We start from the raw sequence: 25691 nt of genomic DNA, 5'->3' as shown, positions 1-25691 counted from the left end.
CTTACAAATTGCAGTCTGCTATTAGAGATATCTAACCCACCCAACCTCTGCAGAATTAGCTACAGGAGAACCCAGGGAAAATTTTTACAGACACTTAAGAGTATACTCCTTCTTCCTCCACAATCAACATGTTTGTTCTCACTTCTGGTTTCCTAAAGAAAATGTTGGAAAAATATTTATATCTGTAGGGCAGTGGGAGGAAAGATCAACTCACCTTGAGATGGAGTCCCAACTCCTCAACCCTAGCCATCTAGCTGGAAAATGACTAAAAAAGCTATGGCAGAAATTGGTCAATGAATACAACTGAACACAAGCAAAAAGAGATTATTGAATCTACTTTTTGAGAGGACCAATGGCAAAGCATTCATAGATCACTGAGTAACAGTCCCAGAGATATGTGTAACATATGAGTTAATAAAGTCTGTTTTCTCTAGGTAGTAATAGAATGCTTGAGTCTCATGTGCAAGGAACTTCAACCACACGTATTTGCCTTGAATTTGATTCCATTCTTGATATGGTTCCATTAAATATGTCATTGATCGCTAGGATGTTTCAGTTGATGCTTCTATGAAAAGTTTGAGCTACGTGGAGAAAGTAAATGAAAGAATGAATTTCAATTATGTTTAGGTTTTATTCTCATCCTTTTTTATTACTTACATTACAAGGAATTGGTTTTGAGTGGATAGTCAGTCATATACTTTTCAAAAATAGCATGGTAACAATAACTTTGAAAAAGATAATTGTGTGGGTGCTCATTATGAGTGATCAAGGAGAGCTTGCGGACAATCACCTACTTCCTAACAGCAAAGTCTTGGAAGACAAACATTGGGAGCGCAACTACAGATAATTTGGGAAGACATTCATTACTGGAATCTTTTTCAATCTGGATACAAGCCCAGATTTCATATCTCAGTGGAATTGTTTGCCCTGATGGATGACCTCCCTTTTACTGTTCTGGCACACGACTTCTAGAACATTTTCTCCACATACTGTGATTAAAATGGATGTCACAGTGATTTAATTCCAAGTCATGTTTTTTATCTTGGTTCGGAATTTAAAGTTGTTTTGTTCTGTTGAATTTTTATTGCCTTTATTTTATTTATTTATCACATTGAGAAACCACCACTCTTAGTGGTGTAAAAATGTTAAAAATATTAAAACTGAATATAAAAATTTAAAATAGAGGCAAGGATAGTTAAAATTTGATATTAAAAGGTAATTAAAAGACAGAGGAGGCCACCAACTAGCCCCGTAATTGCATGCTCCTCTTTAAGACCTAAGTGAGATGGCAAATACATATATCTTTCTCTATGTGTGTGTGTGTGTGTGTGTAAGAGTTTTAAGCTACCATTACAGAGAGTTTGTAATATATATATACATAAAATGTATGTATGTATAGCACAATCCTAAAACAGTAAAGAAACACTTGAAATATATGTATTTAATGTCTTAGGATTGTACTTATTGCATTTCATGATTATTTGTATTATTTATAGTTTACTATATTCGTATTGGTTGATGAAAGGCACTATGTATGTATGTATGTATGTATGTATGTATGTATGTAAAATAGGTTGCACCAACGAGTACAAAATTTAAGATATTAATGGTAAATGAATTGAGAGAGAGGAGGAAGAAAAGAGGAATTGGAAAAAAAAATCAGTTACACGTAGCACAAAACAAGGCTAGAAAGTCTTAAAGCTAAAGGAATTTTATATTTCATAAAAAACAATAGAGGAAGCCACTCAAAAAAGTGTAACATAATTACATGAAGCACAATCAAAACAAAGTGAAAATAGTAGAAGATAATGTATAATTTTGAGTTGAATCATTAGAAATAGTATAGAGAAATATACAAGGCTTAACTGGAATAGGTATGGAAATTGATCAAAGAGAATGTATGTTTTTAAGATAGTAGAAGAGGAAAATGAGAACTATCAAAGAAAAACAAGAACAGGAAGCTGTAAGATAACAGGTGATGTTAGTATAAAATAAAAGATGTGAAAACAACATTAGTGCTGGGTATAATCAAGAGTATTGATGATTCTGAAATAAGGGCTCAATAATCTAAGAAGCCAAGAGATAAAGTATTACTATTAATGGATATTAATAATGGAGGAGGAGGAAGAAAATTATTAGCCCGGTAGCTAATAAACCCATACAAGCAGAGAAATAAACATAGAAACTGCCAAACCAGAAAAAGGATGACAGCAAAATAAATAACTTGAAGACTAACCACTCAGAGGGAGAGGAGTGAATTGATCATTGAGGCAGAGGGGAACATTTATTAAATGTTGAATGAAAACCAGGTGAAACAAGAAATAATAATAAAATAGGAGGATGAAAGAAAATGCACAGAAAAGCTGAAACAAAAGGCAACAGTACAGGAGAGCAATAAATAGGAGAGAAGAAAAAACAGAAGAACTTTGAATTTGCAAGGAACCATCTCGGAGGTGGTATTTAGCAGGTTCTGACCGGTTCTGGAGAACCGGTAATGGAAGTTTTGGGTAGTTTGGAGACCCAGCAAATACCACCTCTGACTGGCCCCGCCTCCAATCTATTCTCCGCCTCCTGAGTCCCAGCTGATTGGCTGGATCTTCTTTGGTTGCCCTGCACAGGAGAACAGAGCTGGAAAGCAGGTTAGTGGGGTGGGGAGGGAATGGAGATTTTACATTATCCTTCCCCTGCTACACCCACCAAGCCACGCCCACCAAACCACACCCACAGAACTGGTAGTAAAAAAAATTGAATTCCACCACTGAGCCATCTGGTTTATGTTCATGCTCACATCATACTTGTTAAGCAGGGATACTTTTGTTATATAGTCAGGTCACCGACAGTGAAAGATTAAAACCTCTCCCTCCCCCAACCCACCCCGCCTTCCAACAAATAGCTCCAGGCTAAAGACAAGATCTCAACACAGATCTTGAGATTTCAGCCCAATTTCTTATATGTTGTATTACACTTCTTTTGTGTCCTTTTACAAGGAAGGAAAATAAAGTGCATAAATACTGCAGAAAAATATATTGGATATTCTTTTACAAGGCTTTGACAAGTGTGAGTTGCCCCCATAAATCAATCTGAACTATATCTGTCACCAACGAATGAAAAATGTTTGTAAATCTTGAGCTAGAAATTCAGTATTAACAAAACAAAACAAAATCCCAGAAATAGTGACTTCCCTGCTAACAAATCAACAACCTGTGTCAATTTATCAGTTTCAACTTTCTGATCTTGAGAAAAGTTTAGCAAAAATGCGGGCAGTCCTTGACTTACGACCACAATTGAGTCCAAAATTTTCTGTTGTTAAGTGAGACATTTGTTAAGTGAATTTTGCCCCATTTTAGGACGTTTCTTGCCCCAGTTGTTAAGTGAATCACTGCAGCTGGTAAATTAGTAGCAATAGCAATAGCGCTTAGACTTATATACCGCTTTATAGTGCTTTACAGCTCTCTCTAAGCGGTTTACAGAGTCAGCCTATTGCCTCCAACAATCTTGGTCCACATTTTATCCACCGTGGAAGGATGGAAGGCTGAGTCAATCTGGAGCCCAGTGGGATTTAACAGCCGATAGTCAGCAGAAATGGCCTGCAGTACACCACTCTAACCACTGCACCACCAAAGCTAGTAAGCTGGTTATTAAATGAATCTGGCTTCCCCATTGACTTTCGCTTGTCAGGAGGTCACAAAAGGGGATCACATGACTTTGGGACAGAGCAAGGGTCATAAGTATGAACCAAGCATCTGAATTTTGATCCCATGGTCATGAGGGTGCTTCAAAGGTTGTAACTGTGAAAAATGTTCATAAGTCACTTTTTTTCAGTGCTGTTGTAAATTAATTGTTGTATGTGCAGGACTATCTGTAATAGCGACTGGTTTGACAGTTGATGACCTGGTCAGTTAAAATTCCATGCTTGGTCTATTAGCATAGTCAGGTGGCTGCTTTGGTACTTCTTGCTACCTACTAAATTACAGTAAATCAGATGGGATATTGGTGATGAATCAATAAGGCTTACAACCAATAAATACAGGCTGAATGGTCAAGACCTTGTTGATGACCCAAGCTCTGTCAAGGACCTTGGAGTACTCACCTCAAATGACCTAAGTGCTAGAGCCCACTGCAACTCCATAGCCAAAAAGGCATTAAGAGTTGTTAACCTAATCCTACGTAGTTTTTTCTCTGGCAATATTACACTACTAACTAGAGCATACAAAACATTTGCTAGACCAATGTTCGAATACAGCTCATCGGTCTGGAACCCACATTATGTATCTGATATTAACACAGTCGGGAAAGTCCAGAAATATTTCACAAGAAGAGTTCTCCGCTCCTCTACTCGTTGCAGAATACCTTATGCCACCAGACTTGAAATTCTAGATCTAGAAAACCTAGAACTACGCTGCCTTCAATCCGATCTAAGTATAGTAAATAAAATCATACATTGCAACGTCCTACCTGTCAATGAATACTTCAGCTGCAACCATAACAACACAAGAGCAAACAATAGATACAAACTCAAGGTTAATCGCACCAAACATGATTTCAGGAAATACGACTTCAGCAACAGAGTGGTCAATGTCTGGAATACTTTACTTGACTCTGTGGTTTCTTCCCCAAACCCCAAAAACTTTAACCTTAGACTTTCTACTATTGACCTCACCCCTTTCCTAAGAGGTCTGTAGGGGGCGTGCATAAGCGCACCAACGTGCCTACCGTCCCTGTCCGATTGTTTCTTTTATATTTTTCTTATATGTATCCATGTATTCATAACTATGTTTTTACTTATACCTATTATCTTGTAAGCAATTGACAAACCAAATAAAATAAAATAAATAAAAAATAAAACAACCACATGAATTCTGCCTACAGAAGAAAAGTTTATTCATTTGCCCACCTAAAAGCATCTAATGTGGTTTTGAAGTCTGCTTGAGTGAGGATAGCTGCAGATCAGTTTCAATCTGCTTTAGATAGATAGATAGATAGATAGATAGATAGATAGATAGATAGATAGATAGATAGATAGAAAAGAAAGAAAGAAAGAAAGAAAGAAAGAAAGAAAGAAAGAAAGAAAGAAAGAAAGAAAGAAAGAAAGAACTCTTTATTGGCCAAGTGTGATTGGACACACAAGGAATTTGTCTTGGTGCAAATGTTCTCAGTGTACATAAAAGAAAAGATAAATTCATCAAGAATCACCAGGTACAACACTTAATGATAGTCATAGGGTACAACAAGCAATCAAATCATACTAGGAAACAGTCAATAAAAATAGTTAGGATACAAGCAACAAAGTTACAGTCATATAGTCATAAGTGGGAGGGGATGGGTGAAAGGAAGGATGGGAGGATTAATAGTAATAGTAATGCAGACTTAGTAAATAGTTTGATAGTGTTGAGGAAATTATTTGTTTAGCAGAGTGATGGTGTTTGGGAAAAACCTGTCCTTGTGTCTAGTTGTTCTGGTTTGCAATGCTCTATAGCATCGTTTTGAGGGTAGGAGTTGAAACAGTTTATGTCCAGGATGTGAGGGATCTGTAGATAGTTTCACAGCCCTCTTTTTGACTCATGCAGTATACAGGTCCTCGATGGAAGGCAGTGAGTGAGGAGTGAGGGATACATGTGAAATCAAGCATCCCTATTTCATATTACAAAAAGAAATAATTACTCTCTGTGATTCTCCCTGCTATAAGAGAAATCATGTTCATTTGGCAGTAATGCCCAGTGATTCTAGATCACTGAAATGTGGAGCATACTTAGAATTTTCACACTGGCACAGAAATTGAAAGTGAAGGGCATGTGTTTGTAGCTTGCATTGCCCAGCTGTCTCACTTACCTCATAAAAGAGATTTTAGCCTTACTCTAGCCAAAGGCAATGCTACCGTGAGGTTCAGCGAGGGCTCAGTACTTTTCAGGTTAACAAGTTAGAAGAAAGAGCTAAGGATTTAAGAGTAAGAATTTAATCCTAACTAATAAAAATGAAATGATTGAGTGACTCAAAGTTTAGGAACTTTGGGGTACATGTCATACCAGCATTTGCCATAATGCTGCCACAGGCAACTGAACAAAGTCAAACAAAGTGTTTGAGACTTTAAGAGCAGTGACTTCCACAAAAACAAACTGAGATTTGGAAGGATTCCATGGATGGAAAGAAATCTTGAAGGAAAAAAGGCCCAAAGAAAACAGTACCACAGAGAAAGAAAAACAAAAGACATCAGAGAAGATAGCATGGTTGTACAAAGAGCTCCCTCACAAACCGAGGGACAAGAAAGACAAATATAAAAAATGGAAACGGGGACGTATCAGTAAAGCAGAATATCAGCAACTAGCCCGAATCTGCAGAGATGGAATCAGGAAGGTGGATTCAGAATGAACTAAGACTTGCAACAAATGTCAAAAATAACACAAAATAAATTTTCTGTATGGGACAAGAAAAAAGTCAAGGAAACTATTGGTCCACTAATGGGAGAAAATGGCAAGAAGGTGATGGGCACTAGAGAGAAAGCAGTGCTAATTAATTCCTTCTTTGCATTTATCTTTACCCAAGAAGGAGGCGGGGAATGCTCAGCTTTTCAAGAACAGCGCAGTGGGAGACAGAACAGGAGAGAACAGGAACACAGGTCAAAATAGATAAGAAATTATTTTTTTAAAAAAAAATCCCTATCCACCAGTGGTGGGATTCAATTTTTTTTACTACCGGTTCTGTGGGTGTGGCTTGGTGGGCGTGGCAGGGGAAGGATACTGTAAAATCTCCAATCAGAGGCGGTATTTGCCGGTTCTCCGAACTACTCAAAATTTCCGCTACTGGTTCTCCAGAACTGGTCAGAACCTGCTAAATACCTCTACTGCTATCCACTTTAGACCAATTCCAATTGCCAGGACCAGATAGTTTACATCCCAGGGTGTTTATAGAGCTGGCAGATGTGATTTCAGAACTATTGAATGACATTTTTCAGAGCTCCGGGCCAGAGCCCTGGAAAAGTGCTAATGTGATTCCAATCTTCAGGAAGACCGGGTGAAAATGAATCCAGGAAACTATAGACTAATTAGCTTGACATCAATAGTTGAGAAAATCATAGAAAAGATAATCAAGTTACAGATTTGTGAGCCTCTGGAAATGAATATAGCAATCCTTAGAAGCCAGTAAGAGTTTGTCAAAAGCAGATCATATCAGACAAACCTTATTGCCTTCTTTGATAAAGTAACTAAATTAGTGGATCAGGAAAATGCTGTGGATGTAGTTTACTTGGATTTCAGTAAAGCATTTGACAAAGTAGACCACAGCCTATTTCTTGGTTAAAAACAATGTGGGATAGACAGTTCTACCATCCGATGGATTCGCAGTTGGCTGACCAACCACACTCAGTGTGTGTGGTCCCAGTGTCTTCAACATTTTCATAAACGGCCTACACGAGCAGATAGAAGGGAAACTCATCAAATTCGCAAATTAAATTTCCAAATTGGGGGGGAATTGTCAACACTTTGGAAGATAGACTCAAGATTCCGAAGGGTCTTGACAGACGTGAGCATTGAGCCCGATCCAACCAGATGCAGTTCAGTGGTGAGAAAAGCAAGGTCCTGCATTTAGGCAGGGAAAATCAAACACACAGGTATAGAATAAGCGGTATCTGGCTCAACAGTAGTAACTGTAAAAATGATCTGGGTGTATTAATGCACCACCTCTTAAGTATGACACAGCAGTGTGCTGCAGCTTCCAAAAAAGCCAATGCAGTGCCAGACTGCATAAACAGAGAGATGGCGTCAAGATCATGAGAAGTAACGATAGTACCTCCCTATACCGCACTTGTGAGGCCACACTTGGCCTACTGCATCCAGTTGTGGTCACGATGATATAAACAAGAGACTCTAGAAAGAGCAACAAAGATGATAAGAAGTCTAGAGGCTTAACAGTATAATGAACAGTCAAGGGAACTAGATATAGTATGTCCTGCATAACAAAGAGAAGGATTAGGGGTAGCATGTTAGCCATCTACTGATACTTGAGGGGCTATCACAGGAAGAATGGGGTCAACTTATTATCTAAAGCAGTGGTCATCAACTGGTGGTCCGCGAGAAAATTTTGGTGGTCCGCAGAAAAATTATTTGCATTTGTTTATATTGCACCAAATTAAGGGTCCTCAAACTATGGGCCTTGGGCCGGATGCATGCAATGAACATTTGTGTTGCTGCAGAGAGTCTCCCCCTTCGGGGTCTTTTTGTGTAGGTAGGAGGGGAGCAGAAATTCCAACTTGGGGTCTGCTTCAGCCTCCTGGTGGGGGGCTTTGGGCAAAGGCTGGAGGGAAGGGCCGCTGGTGGAGAAGAGCCGGAGGGCCTCGCTCCAGTGGGACTGCATCATGGCCTGGAACTGGCTGACCATCTCATCCCGCTGAGCCTCCGGGTGCCAGTGCCTGGCCTTGCACTCCTGCAGGTCTTCCCTCTGCTTGGAAAGCCTATGCTCATAGTCCTCAGTGAGGTGCTTCTGCTGAGCCTCCTTCTCGGTCAGATCCAATTTGAACTGAGCCAGCTGTTTTGCCAACTCTTTTCTTGTGGTGACGGCTTAGCTCCAACAACTGCTTCCTATTGGAGCCCTAAGGAGTCCTGTTGGGCAGGCGAGGAGTGGCTGGGAGGGGAGGGGTGAGTAGAGGCCAGCGAGGGACCCCTCGATGTGAGTGACAGTGAGTTGGCCACACCCATCTAGTCACATGACGACCTAGCCATGCCCACCCAGCCGGTCATTAGGCAGATCATATTAGTGGTCCGCGGGATTTAAAATTATGACTTGACTGGTCCTTGAGGTCCGAAAGGTTGGTGACCCCTGGTCTAAAGCACCTGAGGGAGAGACAAGAAGCAATGGGTGAAAGCTCAAGAATCTGAAATTAAGGAGAAATTTCCTGACAGTGAGAACAATTAATCAATGGAAGAGCTTGCTTCCTGAAGTTGTTGGTACTCCATCCCTGGAAGTCTTCCAAGAAAAAGACTGGACAGCTATTTGTCTGGGATACAATAAGGTCTCCTGACTTGGCCAGGAGATTGGATTAGAAGACCTTCAGCCCTCGGATTCTACAATTCTACCAGGATGATTATGATGACGTTTAGGGCAGGGGTGGGATTCTACCAGTTCGCACCTATTCGCTAGAACTGGTTGTTAACATTTTAAGCAGTTTGGAGAACTGGTTGTTAGAAGAAATTACTGGCCTAATCCTGTAAGGAAAGCAGGAAGGAAACATTCTGGTGTTGCTTATAGAAACTGCCTCTCCGTTAACCCTTATTACATTCTTGACAGGACTAGACTTCCTGTCTCAGGAACTTCCTCTGGAGTTATTTTCCCCTCCTTTGCTGGTACTTTGCTTGCGTGGAGTGAAAATTCAAAGTTACAATGGCACTGAAAAAAGTGTCTTATGACCATTTTTCACACTTACGACTGTTGCAGCATCCCCACGGTTATGAGAGGCCAGGTGAGGAGATGCGTGCCTCAATGCGAGTGATATTGAGTTGGCCATACCTAGCCAATAACATGACCACCAAGCCATGTCCACCCAGTCACATTACCACCAAGCCACGCCCACCATCTAAGCTACGCCCACAGAACTGGTTGTTAAAAATTTGAATCCCACCCCTGGTTTAGGGTGACCGTTGCAGCATCCCCAGGGTCACGTGATCAAAATTTGGATGCCTGGCAACTGGCTCATATTTATGACGGTGGCAGTGTCCCAGTGTCACGTGATTCTGTTTTGTGACCTTCTGACAAGTAACATCAATGGGGAATCCAGATTCACTTGACAACTGTATTCAGTGGTGGGATTCAAATTTGTTTACTACTGGTTCTGTGGGCGTGGCTTGGTTGGCGTAGCAGGGGAAGGATATGCAAAATCCCCATTCCCTCCCCACCCCACTAACCTGCTTTCCAGCTCCGTTCTCCTGTGCAGGGCAACGAAAGAAGACCCAGCCAATCAGCTGGGACTCAATGGGAGGCGGAGAATAGATGGGGGTGGGGCCAGTCAGAGGTGGTATTTGCTGATTCTCTGAACTACTCAAAATTTCCACTACCGGTTCTCCAGAACTGGTCAGAACCTACTGAATACCACCTCTGACTGAATTACTAATTTAACAAATGCAGTGATTCACTTAACAACGGTATCAAGAAAGGTCATAGAATGGGACAAAATTCCCATTAACATAGGTCTCACTTAGCAACAGAAATTTTGGGCTCAATTGTGGTTGTAAGTCAAGGATTACTTGTACTTCAGAAGGGAATAAACACAGATTATCTTATTTAAGGAAGTTATCCATTTAGACCGGCTTCATCTTTTGCCTCAGTAATTCTCCAGCGCCTGACAGCAAGTCTTCTCCATGACCTGCTAGTAATGGAAAATGCAGAGCGTGAGCCCAATACGGACAAAGACCTTGCCTTCCACCCGTAAAGCTTCTCCCTGGCCCATTTTCCAATCTCAGCATAGGTCAAAAGCACTCATCCATTTCTATAGGCTGAGCTTTTGATGTGTTTTTTATGCTTAAGGCTGTAGTGTTTGTATAGGGACAACAATTGTGTTGGATACAATGGGTTGGGGGGGGCTGCTGCAGAAAACTCATGGCTGAGCCTTTCCCCTCTCAGCGGGATTGCTTGAGAAGGGAGATTGTACGGACCGTGGATAATATCTTTTAATGGGAATCACAGAATTGGATGAGCTGTTTTGGCCACCAAGTCCGACCATCCGTGTTTCAAAATAATTCACACTCTTTCCAGGGTGGGATTAACTGGTGTTGAAAATGCTTCTTTAAAGAAGCTGCATACGTTCTTAGGTTTGTAACTTCTCATTGTTAGAAACATAAATATGCAGTCAATCCTCATTATTCGTGGTAGGTATGCTTTTATAAGGTCACCATGGACACTGATTTAGCAAAATATTCAACCATTGTTCCTAGAAAATACAGGACATTAGTTTATGGAATGAGAACTGAAACAAGAAGGCAGAGCATTGTTCAGCCTTAGGAGGCATCAAACAACTCAAATGTTCCCAATGTGTCCACAAACAGTTGTGAAAGTACTGCAAGTCTTAATTTTGGGGTCACAAATAAATGTTACTGAGTGAGCAAACCCACAAACATGGACTTCATGAATAGTGAAGATTGACTGTACATGTCTTTGGGTCTTTTTTTCTGAACGATTTCTTTCTTTAGTTTTGAAAGATAAATGCCATGGATGTTATAGAAAAATTCAGCATCCTTGTTCATTGAGTAAATCAATAATTTCATTATGCTATTTTTTTTTAATAAAATGAAGTTCTGGTTTCCCAAGGTGCCTGCACTTGAAAAAAAAAATCAAAATTACACATTTAGTTGAGTATTTCTTCAGTACAATTTTTGAGCCAGTTTTGTAATAATTACCATGACATTCAATCACAATTAATTTCCATGACATGCTTTATCAAATGCTTTGCTGAACTTAAGGTATATTATAGCTTAGAGCACACCCAGAATCCATTCATGAAGCTCTCTGATTTAAAAAAAGAGAAAGAGTAAGATTCTCCTTTACAATTCCATGCTGACTTCTGGTAATTACTTCATTGATTTCAATGTGCTTACAGATAAATCTCTTTATGAATGTACCTAGGAACTTCTCAGTTACTGATGTCCAATTGAATACTTTGTGTTTGTTGGATCTTCCTTTTTCCCTCTTTTTGAAAATAGAATCAATATTTGCTCTCTTAGCCACTTCAAAAAAATCCTTCAGGATTTGCATAAGATCATTTACAAGGTTTGGCCAAACCCAGTTTGTTCACTTCTGGAAGATGCCATTCATCCGGTCCTGGATAGTGGATCCCATTTAAAATAAAGACTTTTAACATTTTCTGATCTGGTTTCTATCAGGCTGAATGAAGCTGCAGTCCTGCTCCTTCACAATTTCTTGGTGGAAGACAATACGTTTTCTTGTGACAGAAAATGGATCCAAAAGAGGAGCTTTGCATGTTAGCATTGCCTTTCCCCTCCCTTGAGCTGTTGGCATTATAATTGTTTCTTCTTCTTCTTCTTCTTCCTTCTTCTTCTTCTTCTTCTTCTTCTTCTTCTTCTTCTTCTTCTTCTTCTTTCTTCTTTCTTCTTTCTTCTTTCTTCTTCTTCTTCTTCTTCTTCTTCTTCTTCTTTTCTTCTTCTTTTAACTTGCTTGTATTAGAAGTTCTTTTTATTCCTCCACCATTCTCATTCTCAGTGGGTTCACAGTTCTGGGCTTCTCCTCAGCGACCTGACTCTCTCCGATGGCCATAGATTAGAATATACTTTTTGTTTCAGAATAAGAGAGTTGGAAGGGACCTTAGAGGTCATCCAGTCCAACCCCCTGCTCAAGCGGGAGACTCCACACCATTTCTGACAGTCTCTTCTTGAAAAGCTTCCAGGGATGAAGCTCCCGCAACTTCCGAAGGCAACTTCTGTTCCACTGATGGATTGTTCTCACTGTCAGAAACTGTGTCTCGCTGTTTGTTTTCCAGTTCTTCCCTAAGCTCTTTGGGTAGCTTCTTCTCTTCCTTTCCCCTCAGAACAATTGGGCTTTCAACAACTCCAACTGCTCCCCTCACAGCCCTTGTCTCCTTTTCCCCGTTAATTTTCTCTTGCTATGAGGCAAGTTTATGAAAACCGCTTTCTGAAGTCCAAGATGGGGGTCTCGCTTCGTTCATTGCCCTTAAAATCCTGAAGTTGGAGTCATTTATTTTTTTGCTTCAAATAAAGACGCTTCTTTTCCACGCGGCTTTGGCTTCCCCTCAGAAAAGGCGCGCGGGTGTGTGTGTGTGTGGGGGGGGTGAGGGTGGCGGCCTTGCTCCTTATCGGAGGCGCGCACGGGGAAGGCCGAAATCCACCCTCAGACGGCGGAGCCGGGGGCTGGGCGGGTGGCGTCCGACGGCCTTCTCGGGGGCGCGCCCGTTGGAGAAGCACGGCGGGCGGCCGCAACGGAAGAGAGAGAGAGAGAGAGGGGCGCGGCGCTTGAGGCGACGGACGGAGCGGGGCTTGGGAGGACGCGGCGTCTCCCCTCAGCCTCACATCGAAGAATTGAACCGGCCGACCGGCTCCGCGGCTCCTTCCCCGGGCGCTTCGCCTCCGCGCTCTCCCCGTCCACGGGGCAGGCTGGCAAAAAGGCGGCCGCCCGTTTGCTTTGCCCGCCCGCCGCTCCTCGAAGTTGGACGCGCGCCATGGACAGCTCCGCCGTGCCGGAGAACCGCACGGCCGCTGGGCACCTGCTGCTGCTGCTGCCGCCTTTCGCCGGGAACGCGACGCCCGAGCCCTCCGGTCCCGGTGCCGTCCCGGCTCTTTCGGCGGCGCCGCCGCCGCCGGGCTTGGCCCCTTTGGAGAGCGGCGTCGAGGCTCCCTTCTGGGACGGGAGGCTGAACCACGGGCTGAGCGTCTTCGTGGGGCTGGCGCTGGGGGTGACCATGCTGGGCCTGGGCTGCACGGTGGAGCTGAGCCAGCTGGGCGCGCAGCTGAGGCGGCCGCTGGGCTTGTGGCTGGCGCTGCTCTGCCAGTTCGGGCTGATGCCCCTCTTGGCTTTCCTGCTGGCCCTCCTCTTCGCCCTCGACGAGGTGGCCGCCGTGGCCGTCCTGATCTGCGGCTGCTGCCCCGGAGGGAACCTCTCCAACCTCATGTCCTTCCTGGTCGACGGAGACATGAACCTCAGGTAGGCCGGCCGCGGGAGGCGGAGAGGAGAACCGGGGGGGGCGGCTGGCTTGGGTGCCCGTCGCCGAGAGCGGACGAGGTGCTTCCTCGGGTGCTCGGGTGGCCTAGAGGGGTGGAGCTGTCGCCTCAACAATCAGGAGGCTCGTGAGTTCGATCCCAGGTTATACTTGGCATGGACTCTCCTGCTTGCTCGAGCAGGGGGGTTGGACTAGATGGCCTCCTAGGTTCCTTTCCAACATAACATTCTGTTATTCTGAGCAGGGGGTTCGGCTAGACGGCCTCCAAGATCCTTTCCAAGATCCTTTCCAACTCCTGTTATTCCGTAAGGGTCGCTTGCTTGAGCACAGGGGATCGAGCTAGATGACCTCTGAGGTCCCCTCCAACTCTGTGATTCTATTATTCTGTAAGGGGCGCCTGCTTGAGCACAGGGGGTTGGGCTAGATGACCTCCGAGGTCCCCTCCAACTCCGTGATTCTATTATTCTGTAAGGGGCGCCTGCTTGAGCACAGGGGTTGGGCTAGATGACCTCCGAGGTCCCCTCCAACTCCATGATTCTATTATTCTGTAAGGGGCCTGCTTGAGCATGGGGTTGGGCTAGATGACCTCCGAGGTCCCTCCAACTCCATGATTCTATTATTCTGTAAGGGCCCTGCTTGAGCATGGGTTGGGCTAGATGACCTCCGAGGTCCCCTCCAACTCCATGATTCTATTATTCTGTAAGGCGCTGCTTGAGCATGGGGTTGGGCTAGATGACCTCCGAGGTCCCCTCCAACTCCATGATTCTATTATTCTATAAGGGCCCCTGCTTGAGCACGGGGTTGGGCTGATGACCTCCGAGGTCCCTCCAACTCCATGATTCTATTATTCTGTAAGGGCGCCTGCTTGAGCACGGGGTTGGGCTAGATGACCTCCGAGGTCCCCTCCAACTCCATGATTCTATTATTCTGTAAGGGGCGCCTGCTTGAGCACGGGGTTGGGCTAGATGACCTCCGAGGTCCCCTCCAACTCCATGATTCTATTATTCTGTAAGGGGCCCCTGCTTGAGCATGGGGTTGGGCTAGATGACCTCCGAAGTCCCCTCCAACTCCGTGATTCTATTATTCCATAAGGCTCGCCTGCTCGAGCAGGGGGTTGGGCTAGTGGCCTAGAGGTAGAGCTCTCGCCTCACAATCAGGAGGCTCGTGAGTTCGATCCCAGGTAGAGGCTAATACTTGGCATGGACTCTCCTGCTTGTTCGAGCAAGGGGTTGGACTAGATGACCTCCAAGGTCCCTTCCGACTCTTGTTATCCTCATCTGTGATTCTGCCTCAGCTCTTCAGCCAGATATGCCCCCCGGTGTGGTGTGGCGCTCGCTGTAGCACCACCCTAAGGGTTGCCCGGCTGCTTAAAATGAGGATGCGGGTCTTGCTAGGTGACATCGGGTACAGATAGTCCTTGACTTACAACAGTTCATTTAGCGACCGTTCAGAGTTCCAACGGCGCTGGGGAAAAAGTGACTGATGACCGTTATTTTCTCATAGTTACGACCCTTTGCAGCAGCTCCATGATCCCAGGGATCAAAATTCAGATGCTTGGCCACTTGGTTCCTATTTACGATGGTCGCCGTGTGTCCCAAGGTCACAGGATCCCCTTCTGACAAGCAAAGGAGAGAAAATCCGGATTCGCTTCATTTTTCAGCTGCAGTGATTCACTTAACAACATTCATAAAATGGGGCAAAACTCAACACATTTCTCACTTAGCAACATCATTTGGGAGCTCTATTGTGGTCGTAAGTTGAGGACTACTTATAAAGGCCTTTCCCACCTTTCTCCAGAGGGGGAAATTTGGGAACAAGATGCCTGGGTGCCGGGAGTTTGGGATAAGAACTGTCTGTTCTGACAAGAGGAAGCTTCTTTCCCCAGATTGGGAAATGCTTCACCTGTTGAATACCCAGAGGAGCATCCTGCCAAGTATTGCCCAGAACTTGATGGATTTGGGTTTTGCAGACTTTACTCCTGGCCTCCTCCCTTTTCCTGAACAAATGAAGTATGAGTGAAAGTATGGGGGTTGAGTAAGGGACGAGGCCCCAAATAGATCCCTATATAGATAAGAAAACACTTTCCTGTTATCTGTTTTTGTGAATTGCTTAGCTCCGGCTTCTCTCTTTTCTCTCTCTCTCTCTTGAAATGTTTTCCCTGTGTTCTTTCCGATTGGTTGTACTTGGCTAATGTGCTGTTATTTCTCTCATCTTCTTATTTTATCCTTTTTGGATGGGAAAACTAGGATTGATATAGCTTGAATCATAAATGATTAAAAAAAGAAGGGTTGGGAGACTTCTAATGTGATTGGAATAGTCAACCAGGGACCTACCAGATGAAAAATAATGTTTCCAGAGCTGGCCGAAGGGCTAGGGTTAGGGTTAGAGGGGATGATGAGGCAAAATTATTTTCTGGAGAACAGGAGTAGGAAAAAGCGAGAATTGGAAACCCTCTGTAAGAATCTTCACTAGAGCAGTGGTTGCCAACCAGTGGGCCAGGGGCCACTGGTGGTCCGCGAGAAAATTTTGGTGGTCCGCAGAGAAATGTCACCCCCAAAGGAATTTATCCAGGCTGCGCGGTAACACAAGGCTGCGCCACCCACATGGCCGGCAGAAAGACAAGGGTTGCGTCCCTTGCATTGTGAGTAACACAAGGTAGTGAGGGGGGGGGGAAAGGGTGGAGGGGGAACTTGCCCCACTCGCCCGCCTCGCTGCACGCTCTTCTTTCCACTTCTTTCTTCTTCTGCTTTTGGCTGCACGCAAGGAAAGCAGCAAAAGTCTGTCTTTCTCTCCCCAAAACTCTGCCAGAAATGAGTCTTTGGGACCCTGCAAGGCATCCTGCTCCAAGAGGCTGTGCCAGCAAGTCACACAAAGATTCATTTTTGGTGGAGTTTGGGGGAGAGAAAGAAAGACTTCTGCTGCTTCTGCTGCTTTCCTTGCATGAAGCCAAAAGTCTCTCTCTTTCTCCCCCCTGAGAATGGAGCTGGAGATGGGATCCTGCGATCCCAAATAAAGAACGATTGATTGATAGGAAAACGTGGTGGGGAATTTTCCTGCAGACTTTTTTGGGGATTTTCTCAGGGTCTCTGCTGCTTTCTACAGAGACCCTGGAAAAATGTCAGCAAGCCACCGTCAGTCAAAATTCATATTAGTGGTCCGCGGGATTTAAAATGATGAGTTTGGTGGTCCCTGAGGTCCAAAAGGTTGGCGACCCCTGCACTAGAGGGATACAGTAGGCAACAGGCAATTCTGCTAGAAGGGCAAATATTAAGAATTGGTTTTGAGCAAAACAAGTTTGTTCCCCTTCCCCCCTCAAAATGGCTGCCTCCTCTCCTCCTTCACATAGAATAGGATAGGATAGGATAGGATAGGATAGGATAGGATAGGATAGAACAGAACAGAACAGAACAGAACAGAACAGAATTCTTTATTGGCCAAGTGTGATTGGACCCACGAGGAATTTGTCTTTGGTGCATAAGCTCTTAGTGTACATAAGAAAAAATAAAATACATTCATCAAGAATCATAAGACACACCACTTAGTGATAGTCATAGGTTACTAAATAAGCAATCAAATCATACATAGGTTACTAATATGCAATCAAAACATACTAGGAAAACCAGTAAAAACAATATAAAGTGTAAAGATACAAGAGCAGACTTGGGTTGGGCATAGAGGGTACACAGAAAAAGAGCCTGACTTCTGAACTACTAATTACATGCAGCTCCCTCTTGCCAGTAGGAGTAACTGGGCCATTCGGGAGAAGTGGAGGAAGAGAAGAGGGGCTTCAGGATGCCGCTTACCTTGTGCTTTTGACCCAGGGCTGTCTTCTTTCTTTCTTTTCCTGATAGCATCATCATGACTGCCTCCTCCACCTTGCTGGCTTTGATCTTGATGCCTCTTTGTCTGTGGATCTATAGCCGGGCTTGGATCAACACCCCATTGGTGCGCCTGTTACCCCTGGGGGCAGTCACCCTGACCTTGTGCAGTACTCTGCTCCCCATTGGCCTTGGGGTTTTCATCCGCTACAGATACACAAGGCTGGCAGACATTCTGGTGAAGGTAAGCTGAGCACAGACCTATATTCTCATAGAAAATATATATCTATATCTGTATCTATATCTACACACACACACACACACACACACACACACACACACAGAGGTTTAGTTTTCTTTAAATTCTAGAATTCCATAATTCCATAGTCATTTCCCTGTGACATTTTTGGAACTTCCACTTCAGTCTTCCCTACTGATTAATATCAGATCGAGGACTTATGTTCTCTCTTGTGCCTTGCTTTGCTTTCTGAAGCGTAGAGTTGTTAGCAATCCATATTCAGAATCACCTGCAGAGCTCATGCTTAGCTGAGTGTATCTCCCAGCAGATGTCAAGGTAATTAAAGACCTTGTTGTTCCATGTCTTCTTGAGTTACAAATTGATTTTGGAAAGCATTTATCTTCTGCCTGATGGAGTGATTGGCAATAAACATCAGCCCTTATTAGTCTTGTCTACTTGTTTTAAGCCAGGAATTCTCAAAGTATAATCCAATTATGTCCGTAGGAATTATGATGGATGGCGGGGGTTGGATTATCAGTGGTGGGATTCAATTTTTTTTACTATGGTTCTGTGGGTGTGGCTTGGTGGGTGGGGCAGAGGAAGGTTACTGCAAAATCCCTATTCCCTCCCCACCCCACTAACCTGCTTTCCAGCTCCGTTCTCCTGTGCAGGGCAACAAAAGAAGATCCAGCCAATCAGCTGGGACTCGGGAGGTGGAGAATAGATGGGGGCAGGGCCAGTCAGAGGTGGGATTTGCTGGTTCTCTGAATGCTACTGGTTCTCCAGAATTGGTCAGAACCTGCTGAATACCACCCCTGCCCAAGCTTCCTTCTAGCCCTAAGGTTCTACGATTCTTTGTGAAAAGAAAACAAAGGCAATAAACTTTAGGAGCAGATTTTCAAAGTTTTCATTCAAAGGTAACAGGTCTCAGTAGTCTCTTTCCTCCTCTTAAACAATGGATATCTGAGGTCTTCAGGATTTTCACCCCCAACCTGTGACAGGATATCATTTAATGATTTTGAAATCACGCTTACCATGCTTTGACAAAACTTACCTCTTCCCAGTCCTTATAATTCATCTTGATCCTGGATTCATTCATTCAGAAAGTGCAGATCATGGTTCCCAAAACCAAATTTCTCTTGTTAATACAATTTCTTTAGCTACAAGAACATCATTTGCTTCATCTTTTGGTTCCTTCCCAAATCTTTTAATATGAATGCAAAGGGTAGATGAAAATATTATCTCAACAGCCAGTTCTTGAGGTTCCTTCTTAAAACTACAGAATTCTAACAGTTACAGGTGCCACTGGCAATCTTGTTTTTTTTTTTCAGGATGATTTAGGAATAAGAAGGGATAACACGAAATTTGGATTTTATTCCTAGCAAACAACCTATTTTAAAATCTAATGAATCCAGTGGATGGTTTCTATTTATTTCTGTTTCTTATCTCATTATTTCACCCCCTCCCCAAACTAGGCTCCTATTTACCAGTTAACAATCTTTTTATCTTTAAAATACCTTCAAACTCAGAAAGAAAATTAAATAAAAAACCTCAGTAAAAAAATCCCCTCCTTCCTTCTAACTGGATTCGATGCTCTTTGTCTAGATCTGACTCATGCTTATCTCATACACACTTATAAGAAATCAGAACAGAGATGGTTCTCCCGCATTTAATGCATTTAGGCTGATATTTCGTGCTGTTCTTTGTTCAAGTGGAATGTAATGTTAATTATGGAGCATTAATCAGGGACAAAAAATATGAATTGTGCCAGCAAGCATCCAGATTCATTGAGGGCATGGAAGGTTGTGTAATTAACTTTATCTCATTAATTAGTAGTTGCTGAGAAACACAAGGACTATAACGTACTATTTATGGTCTGGCTGAGGTTTGAACAGATATTTCTTTGGACTAATGTACAGTAGAGCAAAATGTAATGTAGATCCAGATCCAATATTACAAGAAAGAATGGAATCATTTGGGAGGAAAATTGTTCCTTTTCCCATTCTAAGAAAGTCAAAACAGGCGCAGCAATACTAAATGAAGAATGTAGCATGTGCAAAAATTTTGTTCTAGCTTAAAATAAGATTTGTACAACATTCCTTATGACAATTCTAAGTCAATTTCATACCATTGAGGTCAAGAAAAAATACAAGAACCAAAGAAATTTCAATAATACATGGTTTATTTATTGGCCAAAGTATTTTTTGCTAATGTTACTGCTACTTGTGCTAGTGATTGTAATCATTATATTACCATCAATAAATGTGCTGCTTTCTAAAATTTTGCATCTCTGGGTAGTTATTGTATGGCATGATGCAATGTGTAATAAAATATATTTGGAATGAAGAATTCTTCCAGTGACCATTTGCCTTTTGCCTTTTTTTTTAAAGAAAGGATTACACTTTGATAATCATTGGCTATGTTTATTCCACTAGGTCTCTGTAGTACTAAATAATACCTATGTTCTTCTGTAGCACCAATACTTATTCAATGAAGATTTGCATAGAAACTCTGCCTGTGACAAAGTTAAGCCTTCAGCTGAAATAGTCTATTACTTGGATATCCTGTTCTCTAGTATACGTTGTTGTTTTTTAAGGAAAGAGGCAAACGCTCACAGGAAGAATTCTTCATTCCAAATATATTTTATTACACATTGCATTGTCATACAATAACCATCCAGAGGTGCAAAACTCTACTGATGGTCAGAAAATGATAACACTGCTTTTTTTGAGTGATTTCTGGGCAAGATTATCATGTTTGAAATATAGTGTCATCCCTTTCCTTTCTCCTCTGCCATCATGGAGAAGGAAGCTTCCAGAAAACAGATGTATAACTTAAAAGAAAGACACCTAATGCTTGAATGATGACAACATACCTTTTCGCTCTAGAGAATAGGGTCTCCCAAGTCAGGGGTTATTTCAGTTGAAGGCTTGTCTTTGTCACAGGCAGAGTTTCTATTCAAATATTCAGTGGAGAACATAGGTGTTATTAGTACTACAGAGACTTAGCCGAATAAAAACAGCCAATGGTTATCTAAGTGTAATCTTCAAATGGAAAATTAAATTAGAGACATTAATGAAAAAAAATAATCCTAATGGTGAGGAACTTCAAAGTTACAGATTGAGAAAATATGGTCTGGCATAAAACCGAATAAATATAGAAAATCCATTTTCTTTCTGGAGCACTTGGATTTATTCAACCCCACTTAATGACTCACCTCCTAAACAACTTCGGCCAGAAATGTTCCAAATTTGAAAAAAAAAGAAGAAGATTCTGGTGATTTTTTTTAAGGAAGAGCTATATCCCCCTTTCAAGACAAGCGGTGCTTCTTCTTCTGGGGGAGGAATTATAATAATAGTGGCCCAAACTCATTCAAGCATCCTTTCAATAGGATGAAATGAATCCACAGCTCAAACATCTGTGAAAAAAAATCCATGAAGCCTCTTATAGTTCTTTGCCAGGGATATAAGGGGATGTTTCATAACCCTAATAGGTGGTTTCAGGTTCTGCACTTCACAGAATAGCTCCCTGAGCTGATTTTCATCAAGTTTAGTGGAAGCATTTTTCTTTTCTATCACTGTCACAACGTAGGCTGCCCAGAGAGCTCAAAGGTAAACCTGCCTCTGTTTGCTTCTAGATTTATGCTGTTGTCACGTTACACATTTGCCAGGATGTTCCATGGCCCATAACTCTTTGGAAAACCAAATCTTGGGGCTCAGTGGGCGGACTGAAGGCCCCAACTGATAAGAGGACCTGGGAAATTGGCCATTCCAGGATGTTATCATGATGGCCTTGACCATAATATTTGGGGTATCAGCAATAACACTCGCCAGCAAATTCAGAAAACTCCTCAGATTCAGAAAACGTTGCATGCTTTCCTCAGAACTGACCCCATACACTTATGGGGAAACAGGTGATGCCAACCATTGCAACCTGATCAGGTAGATAGATATGCCCACGACAAAGGAGGCATTTCTGCCTCTCTTAATTATAAATCACCTTTCTCAGTTCAGAAAACCAGATCCAGTGTTTCCTGCTTAGTGAATGGGACCATTGCTTGATTGGTCCTGAATGGAAGCCCTCTGTTCTGACCAAGGCTTCCGAGACCATAATTAAGCACACACTTAGTTAAAACAACTCTTAAACTGATTAAGGATCAATTAATTTGTTCTATTCATTGGCCTTTGTTCTTCAGTTGCTGGAGAACTTTGCTTGCCAGCATATTATTTTCAGTAGTTATTTTATTTCAGCACTGGGAATTATGTTCATTCCCAGCCTGTAATGAGTCGCCAACAGTCCCTCGAGATAAGCACCCACTTTTCTCTCTTTTGAATTGCTGCCAACAACAAAAGTGCCAAATGAACTATAAAAAAAACCAACCGAAGTACAAAGTCTGCACAGAGTTTCAAGGATTAACCTGAACAAAGCAAATGACTTTGCTTCCTGCAAAGGTTTTGTCACCTTTGCCTGTCCTTTATACCTTAGGGGAGGGGCAATCACCTCCAAGCCTTACTCTCGAGTTGCCCCTTTTGTCTCAGCTGCTCTTGCCTTCTAGCAGCTCTGCGCATATGCGCACTGGGAACAGGCTCCCCTGGTTCCTCTGCCTCGCTGCTGACAGACTCTGGAGACTCCGGAGTCAGCACATAACTCCCAGATGGTCCTGTCCCCATCTCTGCATTGGACACAGGACCCTCGTCCGAGTCCTCTCCAGACTCCTGGGCTGGTCCCCGTCCTTCCCCACTGTCCGATTCCGCTGCCATCTGCACAGGCCGCCTGCAAACCTCATCACCCTCAGTATGAATATTAGATAGAATCACTACTGAAAATAAAAGAATATGCTGGCAAGCAAAGTTCTCCAGCAACTGAAGAACAAAGGCCAATGAATAAAACAAATTAATTGATCCTTAATTGGGCCAATTGGAGCCCCATAACACAGACTGTCCACAAAGGAGACATATTCCTTTATCCCGTGGAAAACACTAGTTTCTTACCAGAATGTTTTGACTCTGCTTCAATCTTCTTCTTCAGCAGAACTCCTGCATTCAGATGGATGCTCCATTGTGGGGACAGGTCCTCAATGTATTTGGGGCACCTATGGATGAGCCCCAACAGCCCAAAGATTATTCAGGTAGCAAAATTAAAAAGGGACATGAACTTTTGATTTCTCTGACTACCAGAAGACCAGTACCTGAGTGACCTTAGTCTTATCACTCCACCACTTCAGCTCTCATACACACCTACGCATGTAGTCAATGGAAGCAGAGTTGGAAAAAATATGAAGATGTTAAATGGAAACGTGGAATGTAAGTGCATGGCAAGCAAATTCCATGTTAGGAATCATTAGAGAAAAGAATGTAAATAAATCTGACATTCTAATATGACCTTTTAGATTTTTCTAGTGCAACTGTGTCCTGGTAACATTTTAAAAGGGTACAGCTGGGAAAAGGACAGAAAAGGGCAAATAAATGATGACAAGGCTAAAACATCTTCCTTACAGCAAGAAATCCCACTGGGGTCTTCTTAAACCTTAGAAATGAGCCTCAAGAGGAACACGAATGAAGTATTTTCTCACTTTACCTCAATGTTAGAATCTGGGGTGATTTAATGGCATGAAAAGATTTCTGGAACCAAATGAAAGATCATTTCTCTTGGCTGCGAATATCAATTATTTGGGGGTGAGTGGGAGTCATGTCTTTCCTTCTCTTTTGCTGAAAGTTGCCAAGGCCTTTTAAGCAGTCTTGTCCAGGGGTGGCCTTCAAAAATTTCAGCAACAGGTTCTCTGCCCGGTTGCTGGGTGGGTGTGGCTGGCCATGGTGGGCGTGGCCTAGTCGGCCTCCTGCACCACGGTAAAGGGGGGCTGTTTTCACCTTCCCTGGGCTCCGGAGGCAGTTTCCGGACTTCCAGAACTCCAAACGGGCCAGTTTCTGGACTTCCAGGAGGCCTGTTTTTCACTTTCGCCAGACTCCGGAGGCTTTTCTCGAGCCTTCGGGAGGGAAAAAAATGGCCTCCTTCTGGAACTTCCGGGAAGCCCGTTTTTCCCCTTCCCCAAGCCTCTGTCCAGGCCCTGCTCTTACCTCACATCCAAAATGGACCGTGTGGAGACTCCTGGGAGAGGCAGGGTGGGTAGGGCCAGCCAGGGTTGAACCGGCGAACTGCCAAAATCAGCCATAACGTTAGCAACAGGTCCTCCCGAACCCGGCTGAACCCGTAGCAGCCCACGCCTGGTCTTGTCTGATTCTGATTAATACAACTAAAACACAGCTGTATACAGTAGGTAGACCTTCACTTGAGCCAGGGATTAGGATCGTAAATTATGCTGGTTGTTAACCACGTCACCAAGTGACGGCGTCCAATTTTACAAACTTTATTTTTTTTTACGGCCAGCGAATAAATGCCCCAAATGCAACCACGTGATGACGGATTTAATTTTCATCCAATTCTTTCTTTCCTAGATCTCTTTGTGGTCTCTCCTGGTGACCCTGGTGATACTTTTCATTCTCACTGGCACCATGCTGGGTCCTGAGCTTCTGGCTACTATTCCTGCCACCGTATACGTAGTAGCTGTGCTGATGCCTTTGGCAGGCTACGGCTGCGGCTACGGGGTAGCGACCTTGTTTCGCTTGCCCCCGCACTGCAAGCGGACGGTGTCCTTGGAAACCGGCTGCCAGAACGTCCAGCTCTGTACCGCTATCCTCAAGCTGAGCTTCCCGCCACAGTTCATCGGGAGCATGTATATGTTTCCCCTACTCTACGCCCTCTTTCAATCTGCTGAAGCCGGGCTGTTCGTACTGGCTTACAAGATATATGGAAAGGATTTGTACAAGCAAGAGCCTCTGGGAGGAGACAACGAAGAAGATACAGACATTTCTTACAAGAAACTGAAGGAAGAAGAAACCCCAGAAATTTCTTACGGCACAGTAGCTGCTGGGGATCATGGTCCAGGGGCTATGGAGGTGACAGACCGTCCTCTACAGGGAGAGGAGATCTTAAAAAGAACATCCCGTGTTGAAATAAACTGGTCAGCCGAGTAGGAGAAACAACAGGGATGCTGAGCATTTGTTGTTATGTCATCTTTTTTCACTGCGCTCAGAAGTAATTGTTTTCAGAAACTGCACAACTGTATAAACCTCTTCAACCTCAGAAAATGATGCCGTCATCCCACCAGATAAGGCAAAGGAACAGAAGAGGAAGGGAGAGGGAGACAGAAAGGGAGGAAGAGGGGGAGAGAGAGAACATATTGATGAATGTATTTGATAACTGTAAACCTTCATCATCAATTGCATTTGCTGTTTTTTTTTTAAAAAAAACAAGTTGTGTAGCTTCTGTATTATTCAGCTTCTACATTGGAAAGATTGAAGTAAAGTTGTGTATCCTCATGACTGATTAAATTACTTGCAAATATGACAAACCATTAAGGAATTTATCTGAGCCTGCCTGCCTCTTCTACAGTTCAGAACTACTACTTCTATAGGAAGTAGAAGAATGCAGACAAGAAAAAGTACGTTTTCTTACTGGGATTAATTATGACAGACATTGAGGGGAGGGAAACTGATTAGAGGCACTCTTGTTTAAACAAAAAAACCACCGGTTCTTACTTTAACTGCAACATCTGTCTAAGATCTCAATCCGAGTTCTCCTACTTGGAATATATTTTGAATGCATCTAGACTAAGAAACGGAGCTAGGATGGGGGAAGAGAGGTCATCAAGACTGTCAAAGAGGTGACCCCCCCCCCAAGTACATACACCAGGCAAAACTAGTCTACTGAATTTTCTTTTTATTCCAAACATGCCTGCCTGCTCAGGAATACATTCTGTTGTTTCAAATCACTACAGTTTAAAAGGATTTAGGGTATAACCAAACAGCCACTTAATATCTCTAAAACATTTCTATTGCTGTTATTTACAATTTAATGTAAAATGTTAAGGGATCTCTGCAAAAATCAACACTACAGCACACACACACAC

General features: G+C 43.1%; 1 protein-coding gene across 1 annotated transcript; it reads left to right on the top strand.

Moving 5' to 3' along the window:
• Window positions 1–12815: 12815 nt before the first annotated feature.
• SLC10A4 (solute carrier family 10 member 4) lies at window positions 12816–25121 on the top strand. The gene is made up of 3 exons (XM_026676586.2): window positions 12816–13653; window positions 17521–17731; window positions 24178–25121. Exons 1-3 carry the CDS (start codon window positions 13172–13174, stop codon window positions 24754–24756), a joined length of 1272 nt encoding a protein of 423 aa, XP_026532371.2. The 5' UTR covers window positions 12816–13171; the 3' UTR covers window positions 24757–25121.
• The last annotated feature ends 570 nt before the right edge of the window (window positions 25122–25691 follow it).

The sequence above is a fragment of the Notechis scutatus genome, chromosome 4, assembly GCF_049901735.1.
Source record: "Notechis scutatus isolate UNSWTSFEM ecotype Mainland chromosome 4, rNotScu1.2, whole genome shotgun sequence".
NCBI classification, from domain to species: domain Eukaryota; kingdom Metazoa; phylum Chordata; class Lepidosauria; order Squamata; family Elapidae; genus Notechis; species Notechis scutatus.
This window is presented reverse-complemented; position numbering and strand designations above follow the sequence as displayed.

What these genes read in the sequence shown, in the direction of transcription:
- SLC10A4 (XM_026676586.2), top strand. Translation starts at nt 13,172, where the DNA reads ATGGACAGCTCCGCCGTGCCGGAGAACCGCACGGCCGCTGGGCACCTG. An exon ending in GACGGAGACATGAACCTCAG is followed by an intron (nt 13,654 to 17,520) that starts GTAGGCCGGCCG and finishes TTTTCCTGATAG; the next exon opens with CATCATCATGACTGCCTCCT. An exon ending in TGGCAGACATTCTGGTGAAG is followed by an intron (nt 17,732 to 24,177) that starts GTAAGCTGAGCA and finishes TTTCTTTCCTAG; the next exon opens with ATCTCTTTGTGGTCTCTCCT.